This window comes from Anabrus simplex, chromosome 2, assembly GCF_040414725.1.
Source record: "Anabrus simplex isolate iqAnaSimp1 chromosome 2, ASM4041472v1, whole genome shotgun sequence".
Taxonomy (NCBI): Eukaryota; Metazoa; Arthropoda; class Insecta; order Orthoptera; family Tettigoniidae; genus Anabrus; species Anabrus simplex.
This window is the reverse complement of record NC_090266.1, coordinates 610,322,366-610,344,061: the sequence shown is the minus strand read 5'-3', so window position 1 is coordinate 610,344,061 and position 21,696 is coordinate 610,322,366. Positions and strand designations below refer to the sequence as shown.

Here is a 21,696-nt window from a genome sequence, read left to right as displayed (position 1 = left end):
AGAAGTTGAATTACTCTTATGAGTATACATTTATCTCAAAAAATGAATGTGTTACAGACGTACAGGCATGAAAACTGGTATTTGGAATCTGCTTTAAAAATAATGATACACGTATTTTTTTGTTTTCGGACAATCCAGTTAAGGGTCTGTAAAGAATTGGAATAGCGGGTGAATTTTTAAAATGATACCGGTATATCTACATTACATGTAGAAAACTTAACATGTTAGAGACAAGAAACTTGGTATTTGGTAAGTCCTTTAAAAATATAGGAACCTGTACCTTTTTGTTTTCGGAGAAGGGGGTGAAAGGAAGTGAAAAATAGTTGAAATTTTTAAATGACGATACTTATATCTTAGAAATGCAAGATGTTACAGACGTGAAAATTGGTATTTGGAATCTCCTTTTAAAGTAAAGAAAGATGTATTTTTATTTTCGGAAAATACACTTAGATGGGGGTGAGGGTGGTGGACTGATCAAGTGGTTGAATTCCTATTATGGGGGATACTTATGTATGTCTCAAAAACTGGTGAAGATGTTACAGATGTGGGAAAAGGTATTTTAATTTCATTTCATTGAAATAAATATGTATTTACTTTTTCGACTTGAGAGAAGACTGTTTCTTACATGTACAGTTCTATGTCGCATGGTCGTCTTAGCCCCAAAAGGTAATACTACAAACATGGTTTACAACAAATTTCTGGGGTAAATAAAACTCAATTTTTGGGTGAGATTTATACTTTAGGAATTTTCAGATAATGTCTTAGTACGGTGCCGAGGAACGATTTCTTTGTTCAAATTACGAAATCCACCCGAGCGAAGCTGCGGGTAACTTCTAGTCAATATATATAAAACTAGCAAGATACCCGTGCTTCGCTACGGTATTATACTAAAATTTAGAATCGAATGCTTATTTTTTAATATATAATCCGCCGAAATTCGCGATCTGACTCGTTTTCTGAGAAAATCCGCCAAAATTTGCGATCTAATTTGTTTTCTAATAGATTACGGCAACTTTCCTCCCATTTTTCAATCTTTCTTTCCAGCAATCGATTTCGTACTTCCCGGGCTAGGGCCAAGGTATTCCACCCGGTCAGTTGGGTCCGTAAATCTTCGCCATCTTTTCCTATAAGCATTTTTAATATGGATCAAATCCTTCAGGAGATCCAGCGTAGTGTCTTCTTGGGTGCCTTGGCGATATTGAAACCGCGGTCGGACTGCATTCTTAGTCATTACCCGTCCAGGACCCGTTTCCATCGTGGTCCGCACATTTAACGACGGTCCAGAACATTATTATTATTATTATTATTATTATTATAGATGTTCTAGACCCCACAGCAAGATGCAAGACCGCTACTTGGTGGTAAATTACGTCTGCTGCCATTGTCATTGTTGAGAATGTGACCAGCACCATTGTCGCGCGTAGGCCAGTGTGCGGGATTTCTGGTTATACGAATGACATACTTCTGTGCATTATTGACCTTATTATGAAGGTGAAAAATTGGACGGTCAATCTCATTCCTATTGTTTATTTCAAATGTGTTTAAATTTTTATTTATATGCCAGGAGAATATACTGTAATCTAAGAACGTTCTCCAAAGGAAAAGATGGCTCTTGAAAACGAACCCAGGAAAGATAAAAAATGATCGGTTTATGATCAGAATAAGTACATCGAAAATCTGCAGCCTGTTTCCAGTCATTCGACAGGGTCAGGGAGGAATGAATAAAGCCCCCATCTAGCGGCGACAATAGGAATTGTGCCGGCTGCCGAAACCTGTCGCACTCCTCTGGGGCAATGATTAGTGAATGACAAATGAAATGAAATTATATTGGACAGTGTTGCTGGAATGAATGATGACAAGGAAAACCGGAGTATCCGGAGAAAAACCTGTCCCGCCTCCGTTTTGTCCAGCACGAATGTCACATGGAGTGACCGGATTTGAACCACGGAATACAGCTGTGAGAGGTCGGTGCGCTGCTGCCTGAGCAACGGAGGCTCCTTATAAATACATTATGAACAGTAAAATCAATTGGTCTCGCCTCCTTTTACACCCCACCGCCGTTATGTTTATTTACCACCCCCAACAAAAACTAAAAGACGGCGTGTTTCTTTATGTTTAATGGAGATTCCAAACACCAATGTTCACATCTATTACCTTCAGTTTTGAGATAAAAATAATTAACTTTTTTTTCACTTCACTCTCGTCCCCCCCCCCCCCAAGTGAATTTTCCGGCAAAAAATACATGTTTCTTTAATAGCAAAGGATCTTCTAAATATCAATTATCATGACTCTAACTTCTTCAGTTTTTGATTTATGTGTGTTCATGAAAGGAATTCAATCCCTTTTCAGTCCCGCCCCCCCAAGATGTTTCCCCCCAAAACAGGTTTTTCTTTGTTTTTAAAGGAGAACCAAATACCAATTTTCACGTCTGTAGGCCCTACCAACTTTAGTTTTTATTAGATGTAACTATTCTCATACAATTAAGTCAATTAATTTTAAATTCTTTTACCTCCCCCTCCCCCATTCATTGGATTTTCCGAGAATAGGTATTTCTATACTGTTAAAGCAGATTCCAAATACCAAAATTCATGTCTGTAACATCTTCATTTCTGGGATAACAGTAGCCTAATTAAAAGAATTCAACACCATTTTCAGTCACTTTTACCCCCCCCCCCCCCCCCTCCATCCACCCAAGTGGTATTTCCGAAAACTAAAAATACACGTTTCTTTATGTTGAATAGAGATAAAAACAATTTTTCACTTCTGTAACATGTTAAGTTTTTTGAGATATACTGTATAAATTCTCATTTTAAAATTTCACCCCCTTTTTAGTTCCCCTTAAGAGGAGTTTCCAAAAACAAATCACCTATGTTTCTTTACATGTACAGGAGATTCCAAATACCACTTTTTACGTCTGTAACATTCTACGTTTCTCAGATATTCTGTAGAAGTAGTCTTTCAAAAAATTCACCCCAATTTGTCACTCCTGTTTAACCGCCATTAATTGGATTTTCCAGAAACAAAAAATACGTGTTTATTTATTTTTAAAGGAGATCCCATATACAAATTTTCAGTTCTGTAACAACTTCAGTTTCTGATATATATGTATCCTCATTAAAGGCATTCAACTTATTATTCACCCTTTTAACCCCTCCTATTGGGATTTACAGAAAACAAAGAAATAAGTGTTCCTTTATTTTTAAAGCAGATAATAAATATCAATTTTTACATGTGCAAACTTTTAAAGTTTTGAAATGTAGATACACTCATTTTAAAAATCCAACTGCTTTTCACCCTCCCCCCCCCCCCCCACTATTTGGAATTTCCAAAAGCAAAAAATGTTCCTTTGTTTTTAAAGGAGATCCCAAGTACCAATTTTCAGGCCTGTAATATCTTCAGATTCGGAGATTTAAGTATCCTCATTAAAGGCATTTCAAAACCTGTTTCACCCCTCCTATAGGGATTTTCCGAAAACAAAAAATACATGTTTCTTTCTTTTTAAAGGAGATTCTAAATACCAATTTTTACATCTGTAAAGTTTTAAGATGTAGATACTCTCATTTTAAAAATTCACCCCCTTTTCACCCCCCATTATTTGGATTTTCCAAAAACAAAAAATGCCTGTTTCTATATTTTTAAAGTAGATCCCAAATACCAATTTACAGGTCTGTAATATCTTCAGGTTCTGAAATATAAGTAGCCTCATTAAAGGCATTCAACCCCTTTTTCACCCTTTTTCACCCTTTTCCACCCTTCCTATTGGCATTTTCCGAAAAAAAATACGTGTTTCTTTAATTTTAAAGGACATTCTAAATACCAATTTTTACATTTATAAACTTTAAAAGTTTTGAGATATAGATTTTAAAAATTCACCCCCTTTTCACCACCCCCCATTAATTGGATTTTCCAAAAACAACAAAATACGTGTTTCTTTATTTTCAAAGGAGATCCCAAACACCAATTTTCAGGTCTGTAATATCTTCAGTTTCTGAGATATAAGTATCCACATTAAAGGCATTCAACCCATTTTTCACCCCTTTTCACTACTCCTATTGGGATTTTCTGAAAACAAAAAAATATGTGTTTCTTTATTTTTAATGAAGATTCTAACTACAAATTTTTACATCTGTAAACTTCAAAAGTTTTGAGATACAGATGCACTCATTTTAAAAATTCACCCCCTTTTTCACCCCCCATTAATTGGATTTTCCAAAAACAAAAAAATACGTGTTTCTTTATTTTTAAAAGAGATCAAAAGTACCAATTTTCAGGTTTGTAATATCTTCAGTTTCTGAGATATAAGTACCGGTATCCTGATTAAAGGCATTCAACCCCTTTTTCACCGTTTTTCACCCCTCCTATTGGGATTTTCTGAAAACAAAAAAATACGTATTTCCTTATTTTTAAGGAATATTCTAAATACCAATTTTTACATCTGTAAACTTTCAAAGTTTTGAGATATGGATACGCTCATTTTAAAATTTCACCCCCCCTTTTCACCCCCTTAGCGGCGGAATATCCAAAAATCCTCTCTTAGCGAGCACCTGCATCTTAATATGAATATAACCCCAAAATTTCATTTCTTTATGTCCAGTAGTTTTGGCTCGGCGATGATGAATCAGTCAGTCAGTCAGGACAAGTTATTTTATATATATAGATAACTTGTTCTGACTGACTGACTGACTGATTCATCATCGCCGGGCCGAAACTACTGAACATAGAGAAATGAGATTTTGGGGATACACTCGTATTTAACATGTAGGTGATCGCTAAGGGAGGATTTTTGTATCTTCCGTCGCTAAGGGGGTGAAAAAGGGGGTGTATTTTTAAAACGAGGATATCTATATCTCAAAAACTTAAAGGTTTAGAGTCATAAAAATTGGTATTTGAAATCTCCTTTAAAAATAAAGAAACACAAATTTTTTTTGTTTTCTGAAAATCCCATGAAGGGGGGTGGAAAGGGGTTGAACACCTTTTATGAGGAGACTTATTTCTCAAAAACTGAAGATGGTACAGTCATGAAAATTTAAATTTGAAACCTCCTTTAAAAATAAAGAAACATGTATTTTTTTGTTTCTGGAAAATCCAAATAATGGGGGTGAAAAGGGGGGGATGAATTTTTAAAATGAGTGGATCTATATCTCAATACTTTAAAAGTTTACAGATGTAAAAATTGGTACTTAGAATCTCCTTTAAAAAAGAAACAGGTTTTTTTTGTTTTCGGAAAATACCAATAGGAGGGGTGAAAGGGGGTGAAAAAAGGGTTGAATGCCTTTAATAAGGATAATTATATCCCAGAAACTGAAGATGTTACTGGTCTGAAAATCGGTATTTGTGATCTCCTTTAAAAATAAAGAAACTGTATTTTTTGCTTTTGGAAAATCCAAATAGTGGGGGTGAAAGGAGGGGGTGTATTTTAAAAATTAGGGTATCTATATCTCAAAACTTTAAAAGTTTGCAGATGTAAATATTGATATTTAGAATCTCCTTTAAAAATAAAAGAACACATATTTTTTTGTTTTCTGTAAATCCCAATAGGAGGGGTAAAAGGTCTGAATAAGGGGTTCATTGTCTTTAATGAGGATACTTATATTTCAGAAACTGAAGATATTACAGAACTAAAAATTAGTATATGGGATCTTTTTTAAAAATAAAGAAACATTTATTATTTTGTTTTTGGAAAATCTAATTAATGGGGGTTAAACAGGAGTGACAAATTGGGGTGAATTTTTAGAAAGACTATATCTACAGTATATCTCAGAAACGTAAAATGTTACAGAGGTAAAAACTGGTATTTGGAATTTCCTGTTAAAGTAAAGAAACAGGTATTCTCGGAAAATCCAATGAAGGGAGGAGGGAGGTGAAAAAATTGAAAAATTAATTGAATTAATTGTATGAGGATACTTACATGTAATAAAAACTAAAGTTGTTACAGACGTGAGAATTGGTATTTAGATCTTCTTTAAAAATAAAACAACGCATTTGGGGGGGCGGGCTAATCATATCTGGGGGCGGGTGTGAAAAGGAGTTCAATTCATTTCATGAGGTTACATATCTCAAAAACTGAAGAAAATCGGTATTTAGAAGATCCTTTACTATTAAAGAAACAAATATTTTTTGCTGGAAAATTCACTTAGGAGGGTGAGGGTGGTGTGTGTGTGTGTGTGTGAAAGTAAGTTAAAAAAGTGAATTATTTTTATGGGGATACTTATATCTCAAAACTCAAGGTAACACACGTGAACAATGGTATTTGATATCTCATTTAAACATAAAGAAACACGCCTTCTTTTTTCTGGGGGGGGGGGTACATCACCTTAACCGTGGTGGCCTGAAAAAGTAGGTGGGACCAATTGATTTTACTGTTCATAATGTACTTATAAGGAGCCTCCTTGGCTCAGGCGGCAGCATGCCAGCCTCTCACCACTGGGTTCCGTGGTTCATATCCCGGTTACTCCATGTGAGATTTGTGCTGGACAAAGTGGAGGCGGGACAGGTTTTTTTCCGGATACTTCAGTTGTCCCCCTCATCATTCATTCCAGCAACACTCTCCAATATCATATCATTTCATTTGTCATTCATTAATCATTGCTCCAGAGGAGTGCGACAGGCTTCGGTAGCCGGCACAATTCCTATCCTCACCGCTGGCTGGGGGCTTTATTCATTCCATTCCTGAACTGGTTGCATGTCTGGAAACAGGCTGTGGATTTTCAGTGTACTTATTCTGATCATAAACCAAACATTTTTAATCTTTCCTGGGTTTGTTTTCAAGAGCCATCTTTTCCTTCTTGAGAACCTTCTTAGATTATAGTAGATTCTCCTGGCATATAAATAAAAATTTAAACACATATGAAATAAATGACAGGAATGAGATTGACCGTTCAATTGTTCACCTCTATAATAAGGTCACTAATGGACGGAAGTATGTCATTCGTATCGCCAGAAATCCTGCGCACTTGCCTATGGGCGACAATAGTGCTGGTCATATTGTCATCAATGACAATGGCAGCAGATGTAATGTACTGCCAAGTAATGGTCTTGCATCTTGCTGTGGGGTCCAGAACATCAATAATAATAATAATAATAATAATAATAATAATAATAATAATAATAATAATAATAATAATGTTCTGGACCATCGTCAAAATGTGCGGACCGCGCTGGAAACGAGTCCTGGACGGGTAATTACTACGAATGCAGTCCGGCCGCGGGTTCAGTACCGCCATGGCACCCAAGACGACACCACCCCGGATCTCCTCAAGGATTTGCTCCACATTAAAAATGCTTATAGGAGAGGATGGCAAAGATTGAGGGACCCAACTGACCGGGTGGAATACCTGGACATAGCCCGGGAAGTACGAAATCAATTGCTGGAAAAAAAAAAAAGATTGAAAAATGGGAGGAACTTTGCCGTAATCTCTCAGAAAATGAGTCAGATCGCGAATTTTGGCAGAATCTGTCAGAAGACGAGTCAGATCGCGAATATCGGCAGATTATATATAAAACGTTAAGCATCCAATTATAAATTTCAGTATAATGCCGTAGCGAAGCACGGGTATCTTGCTAGTTTTATATAAAAGGGATATAGAGGGGAGACTTCCTTCATTGTAAAACCTGCCCAAGGAACTCAGGACATCATTCAACAGTTGCTCCAGGAAGTATCACTCTTTGGAAAAAGTATAACTGATAATGTTTATGCAGTACTGTTTTTAAAGGTCTTATTCCATGTTTATAAATACTGCAAATTTCCTTCCCATGTTTGCTTTTATGTTAAATTGGACATACACTGTAAGGAATGCAGGTAAAGATATCATTATACCTTGAGAGTTGTTATTGTTTACTTTGTGACTGTTAGTTATAGGGAATCTGCCACCAGGCCGACTGCCCTAAATGCAGATCAGTAATGATTTGATTGATTTTTTTATTACAGTAAAAGAATTAATGAACCTGTTGTCGTGTCATATGCTTCTCCACTTTGGGATTAGTGTATGGTGGAGGGGTGCAACATTTATGCAGGCCTTACTTTTTGTCAGTGAACATTTCTTTTCATTACCATTAAGTTTTTGCTATCTGTTGATCATCATCATCATCATCATCATCATCATCATCATCATTTGTGTATGCAAATTAAGATGTGCCTTACTAAATGCACTTATATGATTATGTTTTTGTAACATAACTGAAAACAATTAAAATTTCTTAGACATTGCTCAGTCTATCTGAAAATATAATGATACTTGGAAATTGTATAATGTATCTGAAAATTTGCTTCATTTTATTGTTAAGAAAGGAAAAAAGGGTGTTTGTTTTTTATTTTTTTATTTTGCTACATTGTGTTTCTCTAGTATACATCACATGGTTAAAACTTGAATTTTTAAAAATGTAAATTAGAACTATAGCTTTTATATAATTGTTTACCCTTTGGCAGGTTTCTTTAGTTGAAGCAAAACAAGACATCAGCTTACTCCGAAAATTTATTGCTAATGCTTCAGTTAGCTCTCCAGTAAGATCGTTGCAACTCTCCCCTGTTTCCTGGCCTATAGGGACGCAAAGAGGGAATATTCCAGTCTCAAGGTTTGATATTCTGCGTTGGGACTATTTTACTAACAAGGAATTCTGCTTGGATTCAGATTTTAGCAATTCAAAAAAACTTCGAGGTGCAGACAAACTAGATATAGAGGTGAGTAGTCGAAATCAATTTCATGTAGGAAATTACTTATTTGTTCTTAGTTACCCTTGGAATTTCATATATTGTTAATGTGGCTTTGTTAGAAGTTCCTTTTATAATCTGTCAGATGAGGTATACAATATTGATATAACAAATTTTTGATAGCTAGAGATGATTACTGACTCTTCAGTATCATTTACTTGTTGAATATTTTAAGCTCTACTTCCATTATCTAGACAAATTACGTTTTTACCTTTTGAAATCATCTTCTGTTTCTTCCTGACCTTTTCCCAATTCCTTGGGGTCAACACCTAATGTGGATTAAGCCCAGTTTTATGACCATATGCCTTTCCCAATGCCAATGCTATGCAGAGGGATATATTAATTTGTGTGTTTTGATGGTGGTTTGTAGTATGTTGTGCTGTATGTATGTGAAAATGTGTATGAAGATGAACACAAACACCTAGCCCCTGAGCCAGAAGAAGTAACCAGGCGTGGCTGAATTTCCCTGGTACAGCCTGGAATCGAATCTGAGCCCTTCTGAACCAAGGTCAATATCCTGACCATTCAGCCAAAGAGCCAGATATATTTTTACTTTTTGAAATATTCGTTCATTCCACCATCTTTGACTCTGCAGTCACTCAGGTTCGAGAACTTGAAGTAGCTTTGCTTTCTAAATGTATGCCCCTATGAATAAAGCACATGTATTAAACCTTGCACCATCTTCCTAGTCCCGTGTCACTATCTTGTTCAAAGTTCAGCTCTAAGGCCTAGACCATAGTTCATTCCCTTTTGTCCCTCTGCCATTTTGCCCTTCTCTTCTTTTGCTTTTTTGCCCTTCTTCCCCTTTGCCCTTTTGCCCTTCTGCCCCTCTGCTCTTTTGCCCTTTTCCGCTTCTGTCCTTTCGCATCAGCTCAGTAGCTAGCATCTCTGACACTAAAGCCGCTCAGCTTCAAGACATTGAAGTAGCTTTTACTTCCTAAAGTTATGTCCCTAAGAATAAAGCACATGCATTCAAACTTAAACCATCTTCCTAGTCCCGTGTCACCATCTTGTTCCAAGTTCAGCTCTAAGCCCTAGACCATAGTTCATTCCCTTTTTGTCCTTTTACACTTTAGTCCTTTTACCATTTAGCCCATTTGCCATTTTGTCCTTTAGCCATTTAGCCGTTTCTTCCCTTTCGACATTTAGCCCTTTTTGCCCTCTTGTCATTTATGCGGTCACTCAGCTCCAAGACCTAAGGTAGCCTTTCACCGTTATGCTCCTATGAATAAAGCATATGCATTAGGTCTTACACCATCTCCCTGGTACTATTAGTACAACGTGTAGCCGCTAAGCTCGTTTGGGATGGGCAACCGTTAGGTTACCGCATGGTCAGCGTGCGGTTGAACTTGAAGTCTAAAAGCATACATACAAGCATACATACATACATACATACATACATACATACATACATACATACATACATACGGTTGGTGCATGCATTTCAGTGGGCTTGGCAGACTGATATGTAATAGCAACTTCTGGCTCGGTGAGGAAAGCAACGGGAAACTACCTCACTCCTCATTTCCCTAGTACGCCTCTTCAGTGATGCCTAGGCCATCTATGACAGCTGATGGCAGAGCTGTTGAGGATCCAACCAGCCTTAGGGCTGAAGACTGAACATACATACATACATACATACATACATACATACATACATACTGCAAGCCTCTGTGAATTTACTAAACACTGCCACAATCTTCTATTTGTAACTAGCTCTGTAGCCTCATTTAATTCTATACCTCATATCTCAAGTTGTTTCCCCGGGGTCCCTCACCTGTCAAATGGAATTGGGATTCCGTTACTCCCGTAGGTCCGAGGCTTTCTTAAAACGTTCTGAGCTCAGTCAGCTTTGTGAAGCAGGGTGCTACCTTACCCGTAGTCCCAGTGAGGATCTCTCCTCTTAACAGGTTAGGGACCACTGGTGGATTGTATAATCCTAGCCGCCTGAGCACAAGGAGGACCATGACTCCGAATATGTCCGAGATGCTGACTCCCATTCCATAGCAGCTGGTATCCTGACTATCAGGACTACTTACTAGACCACTCAGCTGTTGCCCATGGTTCACGAACTAGGACGTGACTACAACAACCCACAAATTGGATTCATATTCTATGGAATCTACAACAGAGAAGATGGACTTTGGAAGGTGGAGATTGCAGAAGAGGCAGCCCATTACTCAGGGAATAGTATGAGTAAACTCTTCATCAGCAGCATTTGTTTCTCATGTTTGGGGTAGCTGCAAGGGCATCTGTTTTCCATGTAAGCGGCAGGCTGAATAATTGCTGGTAATAGCTCTAGAATGCTTTTGGGTGTGGCGACCCCATTGTAACAATAGCCTAACAATGAGTGATGGTAAACATAAGCTTTGGAAAAGGTTAGGGCGAACTCTGCTAAAAGCACGTGCAGTTCTTGTGCTGGGGGAGCTGTGATAAGTGGGCAACCAGCATTTAATATTAGGAAGGTGGGAATAATAAATATTATGACCCTGACAGGAAAGTCAGAAGAGTTGATTGACTCTATGGAGAAAGAGAATGTTGCAGTGATGGGACTGAGTGAGATCAAGTGTAAGGGAAAGGAAGTGAAGAAGATAGACGAGTAGAGGATACACCCCATACTGGAGGGAAGGAGGTGAGGCAAAGAATGGAGTATAAGGGATTGTTAACAAAACTCTGGATGAAAATGTGGGTAAGGTAGGCTGTTAATGACAGAATAATCAGAGTACGACTGAGGAGGGAAGGAGGAGTGAAAGACTTCATCCAAGGTGATACACCACAATCTGGAAACAGTGAGCAAAATGTAGAGGAAGTCTTGGAGACACTCGAGGAAGTAATCACCAGTGAGGAAGTGATAGTCATGGGAGACCTCAGTGCGCAGGTTGGAAATGACAGAATTGGAAAAAAAAAAAAAGAAGTGATTGTTTCTTTTGGATGTTGAGAAAGAAACAGTGAGGGAGATAAGTTGATTGATTTTTATGAGAGAAACAGAATGATTGTGGCCAACACTTGGTTTAGAAAGGAGAATAGTATCAAGATCACTAGATGAGCCGCTGAGAGCAAAAGTGATGTAACTCAATTTTTCCCGCTTCTGAGAACTGAAAAATTTTGCGTTTTGTTAAATGTAAATTCATGCTTTACATTAATTCATTATTCATTTGATGAAATGTAGAAATGAAATATTAAAATTTGATTTGCTGGAGACATTTTAGTTATTTGTATACCTTAAATGGTTTCTATATTCCCTAAAAGTTAGGGTACCAATTTTCCTCTTAGCAATTTACTCATAGTGAAAGGTAAAGTGGTATATATCAAGAGTTGTACCACTCTTGTAAATGTTCTATGGAAATTGAGTACAAGGGAAGGGATAAGCTGTATTTTAACTGCCAATATTGCAATTTATTTGTAAAAGAATTCCTAATGAAACGTGTTATAGTAAAAGTGAAATCGCACTTATGGCTCCAATTATGTACTTTTCCCTCACGGATTGAGTTAAAATAATTGCACTTTTGTTGTTAAATGCTATTGATGTTGATTCCAGAAATGGAGAGTGCTGGGAATTGGTGCCAGTCTCCTTAGATGTAGCCATAGTAATTATAATACTTGTTCTGTAGAACTTTGCAGTTGTTGGATCTGACAACAAACACCTTTCTAAATACTCCGCTGTATCGTTATCAGAATGACCATTCTAGCAATCTCCACAACTATTGGAAAACTTGTAGCCTGGATCATTCATGGTCAGTCCTCGAACTAAAAGCTAGGTGTTTACTTCTAGATTCATACATATTTTGGCCTAAAACACATACAGCTGCTGTGATTTCACTCTGCTTAACCTACTGTGGACTGCGTTCTCTGGTGTCACAATTATTTACTTTTATTTCCAATGAAACTCAACCTGGGACTTAAATTTAAAGGGAGCATGATTAGCTTTGGAAAACATCAATAGACACAGAATACATGAAGGAAAAAGAAAAGAAACATCTGACCTAGTAAACTTAACCTCGATTAATTTAAAATGCTTAATTGGCATGCAAATATTCTGTTCAATGCTATTTGTATAGAGAATCATGGTATAAGTAACGTAGTACAATGCCCTTTTTACGTACTTAATGAGGGACATCAATGAATGATACTTGTAGGCTATAACCTAGACTTCAACTCGGAGTGCAAACTTCCCTTATAAAGACAATTTCTGCTTTAGTAACATCTTTACATTACAATTCTAAAGAAAGGAAACAGTGCTAATACTTACCAGCACAGTTGATTGGACCTTTTGATTCTTCGTCTAGCATTTTTCCCACATCTGTGGGGTCGCAAGTGCGAACTGTGTCACACATGTGGATTTGGCCCTATTTTATGGCCGGATGCCTTTCCTGATGCTAACCCTATATGGAGGGATGTAATCACTATTGCATGTTTCTGTGATGGTTGGTAGTGCAGTGTGTTGTCTGAGCATGAAGAGGAAAGTGTTGGGACGAATACAAACACCCAGTTTCTGTGTCAGAAGAATTACTCAGATGCGATTACAATCTCCGACCTGGTCGGGAATCAAACTCGGGGACCCTCTGAACCGAAGGCCTCAATGCTGACCATTCGGCCAATGAGTTGGACTTGCATGGACCGTGGGAAGTTTTCGACCATCCACCGTATAGTCCAGAACTTGCACCTAGTGATTTTCACCTCCTTCGAGAATTGAGGCAAGGTTGGGTGGACAGGGGTTCGCCACCAATGAAGAACTTCAGGAGGCTGTCCAGACGTACCTTACCTCACTGGCGTCAGTCAGACTTCTTTGCAGTGGGTATAGGAAAGCTAGTGTCGCTATACGACAAATGCCTGAATTGTTTTGGTGATTATGTAGAAAATTAAGTATGAAACTACTGAACTCTTTGTAATAAAATCATTTTGTTATGTTAATGTGTCTCTTTTAACAGCCCATCAGATGTTGAAAAAAAAACAGCCCTCGTAGTTTCATTTTCCATATTGATAGCTTACAGTTTACAATTATAAGATTGAATGTTCCCACCTAATCAATACAGTATATAGTGTTAAATATATTTATTTATATTTAAAATGTATATACACTGACTGACAGTGACAATGCAACACCAAGGAGGAGTGGTTCGAAAGGGATGAAAGTTGGGGAAAAAACAGAGACGGCACGGATGAATAATTGATGTTTATTTCAAACCGATATGCAGGTTACACAATGCGCACGGCATCGACTCAGTAGGATGTAGGACCACCGCGAGCGGCGATGCACGCAGAAACACGTCGAGGTACAGAGTCAATAAGAGTGCGGATGGTGTCCTGAGGGATGGTTCTCCATTCTCTGTCAACCATTTGCCACAGTTGGTCGTCCGTACGAGGCTGGGGCAGAGTTTGCAAACGGCGTCCAATGAGATCCCACACGTGTTCGATTGGTGAGAGATCCGGAGAGTACGCTGGCCACGGAAGCATCTGTACACCTCGTAGAGCCTGTTGGGAGATGCGAGCAGTGTGTGGGCGGGCATTATCCTGCTGAAACAGAGCATTGGGCAGCCCCTGAAGGTACGGGAGTGCCACCGGCCGCAGCACATGCTGCACGTAGCGGTGGGCATTTAACGTGCCTTGAATACGCACTAGAGGTGACGTGGAATCATACGCAATAGCGCCCCAAACCATGATGCCGCGTTGTCTAGCGGTAGGGCGCTCCACAGTTACTGCCGGATTTGACCTTTCTCCACGCCGACCCCACACTCGTCTGCGGTCACTATCACTGACAGAACAGAAGCGTGACTCATCGGAGAACACGACGTTCCGCCATTCCCTCATCCAAGTCGCTCTAGCCCGGCACCATGCCAGGCGTGCACGTCTATGCTGTGGAGTCAATGGTAGTCTTCTGAGCGGACCCCGGGAGTGCAGGCCTCCTTCAACCAATCGACGGGAAATTGTTCTGGTCGATATTGGAACAACCAGGGTGTCTTGCACATGCTGAAGAATGGCGGTTGACGTGGCGTGCGGGGCTGCCACCGCTTGGCGGCGGATGCGCCGATCCTCGCGTGCTGACGTCACTCGGGCTGCGCCTGGACCCCTCGCACGTGCCACATGTCCCTGCGCCAACCATCTTCGCCACAGGCGCTGCACCGTAGACACATCCCTATGGGTATCGGCTGCGATTTGACGAAGCGACCAACCTGCCCTTCTCAGCCCGATCACCATACCCCTCGTAAAGTCGTCTGTCTGCTGGAAATGCCTCCGTTGATGGCGGCCTGGCATTCTTAGCTATACACGTGTCCTGTGGCAAACGACAACACGTTCTACAATGACTGTCGGCTGAGAAATCACGGTACGAAGTGGGCCATTCGCCAAAGCCGTGTCCCATTTATCGTTCGCTACGTGCGCAGCACAGCGGCGCATTTCACATCATGAGCATACCTCAGTGACGACAGTCTACCCTGCAATTGGCATAAAGTTCTGACCACTCCTTCTTGGTGTTGCATTTGCTCTGTCAGTCAGTGTATGTATATGCATATGTATATATTATAAATCCAATTTTATAATTGTAGACTGTAAAGCACAGAACATACCGCTTAATTGAGCAGCTCACCTCCTTTCTCCTAAGTCTTCCCAGCCCAGACTCTGCAACATTTTTATAACTCTTCTCTTTCGTTGGAAATCACCCAGAACAAATTGAGCTGCTTTCCTTTGGAATTTTTCCAGTTCTAGAATCAAGTAATACTGGTGAGGGTCCCATACACTGGAACCATACTCTAATTTTATTGTGGTCTTACTACAACCACTGAATACCTTCATAACCATGTGAAAAGATCTGTAACCTTTATTTACAATCCTGTTTATGTGATTACCTCAGTGAATATATCTCCTTATAATGACACCTTTGTACTTACAGCGATCCCCATGAGGAACTTTCACCCCATCAATGCAGTAATTAAAACCGAGAGGACTTTTCCTCTTTATGAAACTCTCAACCTGAATTTTCACCCCATTTACCAGCATATCGTTCATTGCCTGCTATCCATCTCACAACATTGTCAAGGTCTTTTTGCAATCACTCACAATCTTGCACTTATTTTTATTCTATACAGTATAACATCATCCGCAAAAAGTCTTATCTCTGGTTCCAGTTCTCTACTCATATCAGTTAAGTCCAATAATACTGTCTTGAGGAATTCTTTCTTAATTATTATAGTATTTTATAATGCTTCAACTACTCTAATTCTCTGGATTCTGTTTTTTAGAAATATAGCCATCTGTTCAGTATCACACCTTTGTCTGGTCCAGTTGCACTCATTTTTGTCAGTTGTCTCCCATGATCTACCCTGTCAAAAGCCTCAGACAGGTCAATTATGATACAATCTTATTTGATTTCCTGAATCTAAAATATCTGCTGTATCTTGCTTGAGTCTTTCAAGTTGAGTTTCAGTGGAATAACGTTTCCTAAATCCGAACTGCCTTGTATCAAAGCAGTTAGTAATTTTCCAAACTTGTTTAATATAAACAGAGAGAATGCTTTTCCAAAGCATATGTGTAACACACGTCAAGCTGGCTGGCCTATAATTATTATCGGTTTTATGTTCATCACCCTTTCCTTGGTGCACAGTGGTTACTATAGCAACTCTCCATTTATTTGGTATGCAAACTGTAATAAAATAAGTACTTCAGACATGGTATTTTATCCTTTGCCTTAAATACGAGGGTCGAGTCATAAGTCATGGCAACTATTTTTTTCCCGTGAACAGGAGACAACACGGAAAATCTAAGATATGCATTTGGAAATACAGTATATAGGGAATGTTCTTATGCATAGTGCCTGAAGACAAATTCTGACTTCAGGAGATTCTCGTAGTAAAGTGACAGAACACAGGTCATTAGTAAACATTGTTTTATTATGGTATAGACAGCAACTACACAAGACTACATACAAAGGACAGGTCTCCACTGGTTACAGACCTTCGAAATAATCACCCAAGGTTACCACCGTGAATTGCCAGCGGTGGGGCAGGCGCTGAATACCATTCGCTGCATGTGTATCGCTAACATGTGTCACCTCTCTCCGAAATGCTGTTACGATGTCCTCTTTGTTAGCAAAGCGTTGTCAACGTAATGGCTTCTTGACTTTGGGGATTAGATCATAGTCACACACCTAATGCTTCCCGCAGCTCTGCATGGCATTGGCTTGCATTTCTGCCGTGGAGAACTGCTATATTAATATACGATCGTTGATCCTGCTTGTTGACTTCCATTTTGTGATGCTCTCACTCACACACTGACCCTTGGGGGCATGCTTAGACCCACACTGTTTACATACACCATCTAGTGGCATCATACACAAGTACATACCATATGTTTCCAAATGCATATCTTAGATTTTCCGTGTTGTCTCCTGTTTGCGAAAAAAAAATAGTTGCCATGACTTATGACTTGACCTCCGTATATACCCAGAAATCATATTAATTTCGGCTGCTTTTCTTGCTTTCAACTTTTATGCCTTATTGTAAACTAGCAATTACCCGCAGCTTAGCTCGCACGGATTTCATAATTTGATAAAAGTAATCGTTCCTTGGTACTTTTCATTATCTGAAAATCCCTAAAATATAAAAACTCAGAGAAAAATTGAGTTTCATTTACCCCAGAAACTCTTTGTAACCCACATTTGTGGTCTTGCCTTTTGGGGCTAAGATGGCCATGTGGCATAGAACTGTACATATGAGAAACAGTCTTCTCTCAAGTCAAAAACAACCAAAAAGTACATGTTTCTTTATTTATAAAGGAGATTCCAAATACCTATTTCCATATCTGTAACATCTTTTGTTTACAAGATATAAGTATCCTCATACTAAGAATTAAACAAATTTTTCAGTTCATTCAACCCCTTAAGTGGATTTTCCAAAAACAAAGGAATAAAAATCTTTACTTTGAAGGAAGATTCCAGATACAAATTTTCACGTCTGTAACATCTGTTTTTGAGATATAAGTATCCTCATAAAAATAATTCAACTCCCCCCTCGTTAAGTTGTTTTCCTTCCCCAAGAAAGGAGATTCCAAATGCCAATGTTCACATCTGTAACATTCAGTTTTTGAGATATAAGTATCCCCATAAAAAAATTCAATTCTTTCATTTCCTTTCACCATCCCCCTTAAGTGAATTTTCCAAAAACAAAAATGTGTGTTTCTTTTTTAAAGGAGATTCCAAATACCAATTTTCACGTTTGCAACACCTTTAGTTTTAAAGATAAAAGTATTCTCATACAAAGAATTCAATTAATTTTTCAATTCTTTCACCCCGTAAATGGATTTTCCAAAAACAAAAAATACGTATTTATTTTTAAAGGAGACTCCAAATACCAATTTTCATGCCTGTAACATCTTCAGTTTTTGAGATATCAGTATCCTAATTAGAATAATTCAACCCCTTTTTCGGTCCTTTTTACCTCACCCCCATTAAGTGATTTTTTTCCCAAAACAAAAAATATATATGTTTTAAGTGAGATTAATAATACCAATTTTTACATTTGTAACATGTTAAGATTTTGAGGTATACTGCAGATATACTCATTTTAAAAATTCACTCCCTTATTCAGTTCCCCTTAAGTGGATTTTCCAAAAACAAATTATCTGCATTTCTGTACTTTTACTGGAGATTCCAAATACCAATTTGCATGTCTGTAACATGTTATGTTTCTGAGATATACTGTATATACAGTCTTGTTAAAAATTCATCCCCTTTGTTCACAGCTTTCATTATCGTTTCATCCTCATCATGACGTGCAGGTCGCCTATAGATGTCAAATCAAAAGACCTGCACCTGGCGAGCCGAACATGTCCTCGGAGACTCCCGGCACTAAAAGCCATACGCCATTTCATTACCCCCCCCCCATTAATTGAATTTTCGAAAAACAGAAAATATGTGTTTCTTTATTGTTAAAGGAGATACCAAATACCAATTTTCATGTCTGTATCATCTTCAATTTTTGAGATATAAGTATCCTCATAAAAGGTATTCAACCCCTTTTTTCACCTTTATTCACCCCCCTTAATGGGATTTTCCAAAAACAAAAAAATACATGTTTCTTTGTTTTTAAAGGTGATTCCAAATACCAATTTTTACATTTGTAAACTTTTAAGTTTTTGAGATATAGATATACTCATTTAAACAATTCACCCCCTTAGCGACGGAATATCCAAAAATCGTTCCTTATTGAGCCCCCTCAGTCTAATATAAATGTATCCCCAAAATTTCATTTCTATATATTCAGTAGTTTTGGCTCGGCTATGATGAATCAGTCAGTCAGTCAGTCCGTCAGTCAGGGCGTGTTATTTTATATACATATATATATATATGTCTTTGTTATGGTAGATAAATTTCAGTACTTCATTGTTATTAATCATCTCCTCTACCTGGACATTATCCCTGTAACCAACAATCTTTACATGCTGCTCCCTGAATAATTCTACCTTCTGCAATTTCTCACATATACACTACCCTTGTTCATTTATAATTCCTGAAATGCCCTTGTAGGAACATGTTTCTACCTTAAAGTACCGAAACTTACACTTCCATTTTTCACTAAAATTTGTATGATTGCCAATTATGCTTTCCATCATGTTATCCTTAGCCGATTTTTTCACTAGATTCAATTCCCTAGTAAGTTCCTTCAATTTCTCCTTACTTCCACAACCATTTCTAAATCTATTTCTTTCCATACTGCACCTCATTCTTATTGTCTTTACTTCTCTGTTATAATATTGCTGGTCTTTACCATTCCTTACCATGTTTAAAGGCACACACCTGGTTTTTACATTCCTCAACGACTGTTTTAAACCAGTCCCACTGACTGTTTACATTTTTATTTTCCATTTTCTGTCAGTTATAATTAATTTTAAGAACTCCCTCATGCCTGTCTTTTCAAGCATATGGTAAAGCCTATTAATCCTACTTTTATAACCTTCCTTTCTATTGCATTTATTTTTCAACTAAAACAGCTTCGCGATCACTTGTACCATCTATTACTTCAGTTTCTCTGTAGAGCTCATTTGGTTTTACCAGCAATACGTCCAGAATTTTCTTCCTTCTAGTTGGTTCCGTCACTTCCTGATTCAGCTGTCCTTCACAGATTTCTCCAAATCCAAGACGACCCCGTACCTGCCAACCCTTCCGATTTACCTGGAAACTTTCTGGTTTTTAACTTGTCTTCCGATTTTCTGATTTATTTTTTATTTCTTCCCATTTTTGACTAATATAACGTCTAGTATGGCCAATACTCTTCCCCTAGGATAAAGGATAAATTCTTATGTGTTTGTGTAATTTACGACACCTCATTTTCAAGCGTATTTATTTGATGCTTTATTTCGTGAGTGTTTTATCCGCCGCCTTCGTGTATCATGTTTCCCGCTCACCACAGCAGCGTGTGCGCTTTACACAGCTGGGGAATTCGGGGCGGCAGTCGTCCTGCAAGCGAGAGAGGCTAGCGCAAGCTAGCGACTCAGTTAATCGGGACAAAAGAATGAATTTATTGTGTTGTTTGCACGCTAGTAATATTGTCGGATTTGTGAGCCACGTGTTTTATCTTGCATTTTTATGCTTTCCCTCTCTGTCAAAGTCACATGTTAATAATGTATGGGACATATTGAATTGTTTTGTATGTGGTAGTTTCGCATATTTAAGTGCATAATTTTAATGAGTTGAATGTTTTAAGGGGGTTTTGTCGATGGCAGTTTCTGGTATTTTCTTTTCTCCTTATGGGCAAAAAATATAACAAACGTTAACCCCAAGTGTTCAAAGATATCTATAAATTACCGTTCATTTTGCCGTCTTGTAAAGGAAACTACCGTATTTTCTTGTGTAATTAACGCCCTTGCATAATTTACGCATCCCAATATTTTTGGGTCCAAAGTGGGAAAAATGAAATGTTCACATATTTGATGCACCCACAACTTTGAACATCACGCAGCTCCGGAGGCCGTTTCGATATAAAGATGTCAACTACTCTATAGCAGGCTTCCTATTGCAGAAGCGGGCATTCGAAATACAGGGCAACGTGCTGTTATTAGCCAGCAGGAAATCCCACTGCACTAGTTTTTCGAGCGTTTCGGGTACGGGACATTCTGTGTTCTCAAAATTGTTTGTCAGTCCACAGTATTTGAGTAATACTACATCGTACGAACTCGCGGTGATCAGTTACGCCGAAACATATGGGAATAGGGCAGCGGGCAGCAAGTATTCAGTGTCCAAATGAAACGTGCGCTACCGCGGTAACAGAAGTGCACTTCAAGTGGCCAACAAGTCTCGCAAAGCATTTCGCGGACCAAAAAAACGGCAAGTTTTCGCAAGTAGAGGAGGATCTGCTTAAATATATGATGATGTTACGCAACGTTGGATAAGCCATTTCTCACGAAATGCTGTATTTTAAAGAATGAGAAATAGCCTCTGTACATGGAATCAGTGTTTCGGATTTGAAGGTTAGCTGAGACTTGATTAATTTTATGAAGAGAAATGGAACAATAAAGAACAACATTATGCCAAAAAAAGACAAATGATTTCAACCATTTTCAACGCTTTGTGATTGAGAAGTGTAAAGTGAAGGAATATTTGATCTTCCTTATAGGAACCGCAGGTCAGACGCTAGTCAGTTTCCATATGCCACAAAGTCGAACAATCGATAAGAAAGGAACATACAGTGTTATCGTTCGTGCTGCTGGAAGCAAAAAACTACACTTATGTCTAGGGAATGACAAAGTGCAGCCATAATCAGCTGTACTCGGAACTGCTCGGGTAATCTCGGCATTTAGCCTGTCCCACCAAGCATTTCTGCGAGGTGCAGCCAGCAGCACTCACAATGGCCAGTAGCATGAATGCGAACAGCTGTTATTTTGTAGAATTAGGTACCGGTAATCAGTTTAATAGCCACAGAATCTGTTATGATAGTGTAATTTATATAAGTATACTAGCATTTACCTGCGGCTTCGCTCGCGTGGATTTCGTTGATCAAAGT

At 38.4% G+C, this 21,696-nt stretch overlaps 1 protein-coding gene across 2 annotated transcripts in view; it reads left to right on the top strand.

The window, feature by feature from the left end:
- Window positions 1-21,696, top strand: part of Chpf (Chondroitin polymerizing factor) — a 213,071-nt gene that overhangs the window by 54,620 nt on the left and 136,755 nt on the right. The window contains exon 4 of one of the 2 annotated variants that reach the window (XM_067140998.2): window positions 8,426-8,677. The exons of the other annotated variant lie outside the window; for it this stretch is intronic. Within the exon in view, the coding sequence (XP_066997099.2) occupies window positions 8,426-8,677 (252 nt within the window). The remainder of the gene's footprint in view (window positions 1-8,425; window positions 8,678-21,696) is intronic. 2 annotated transcript variants of the gene reach the window in all.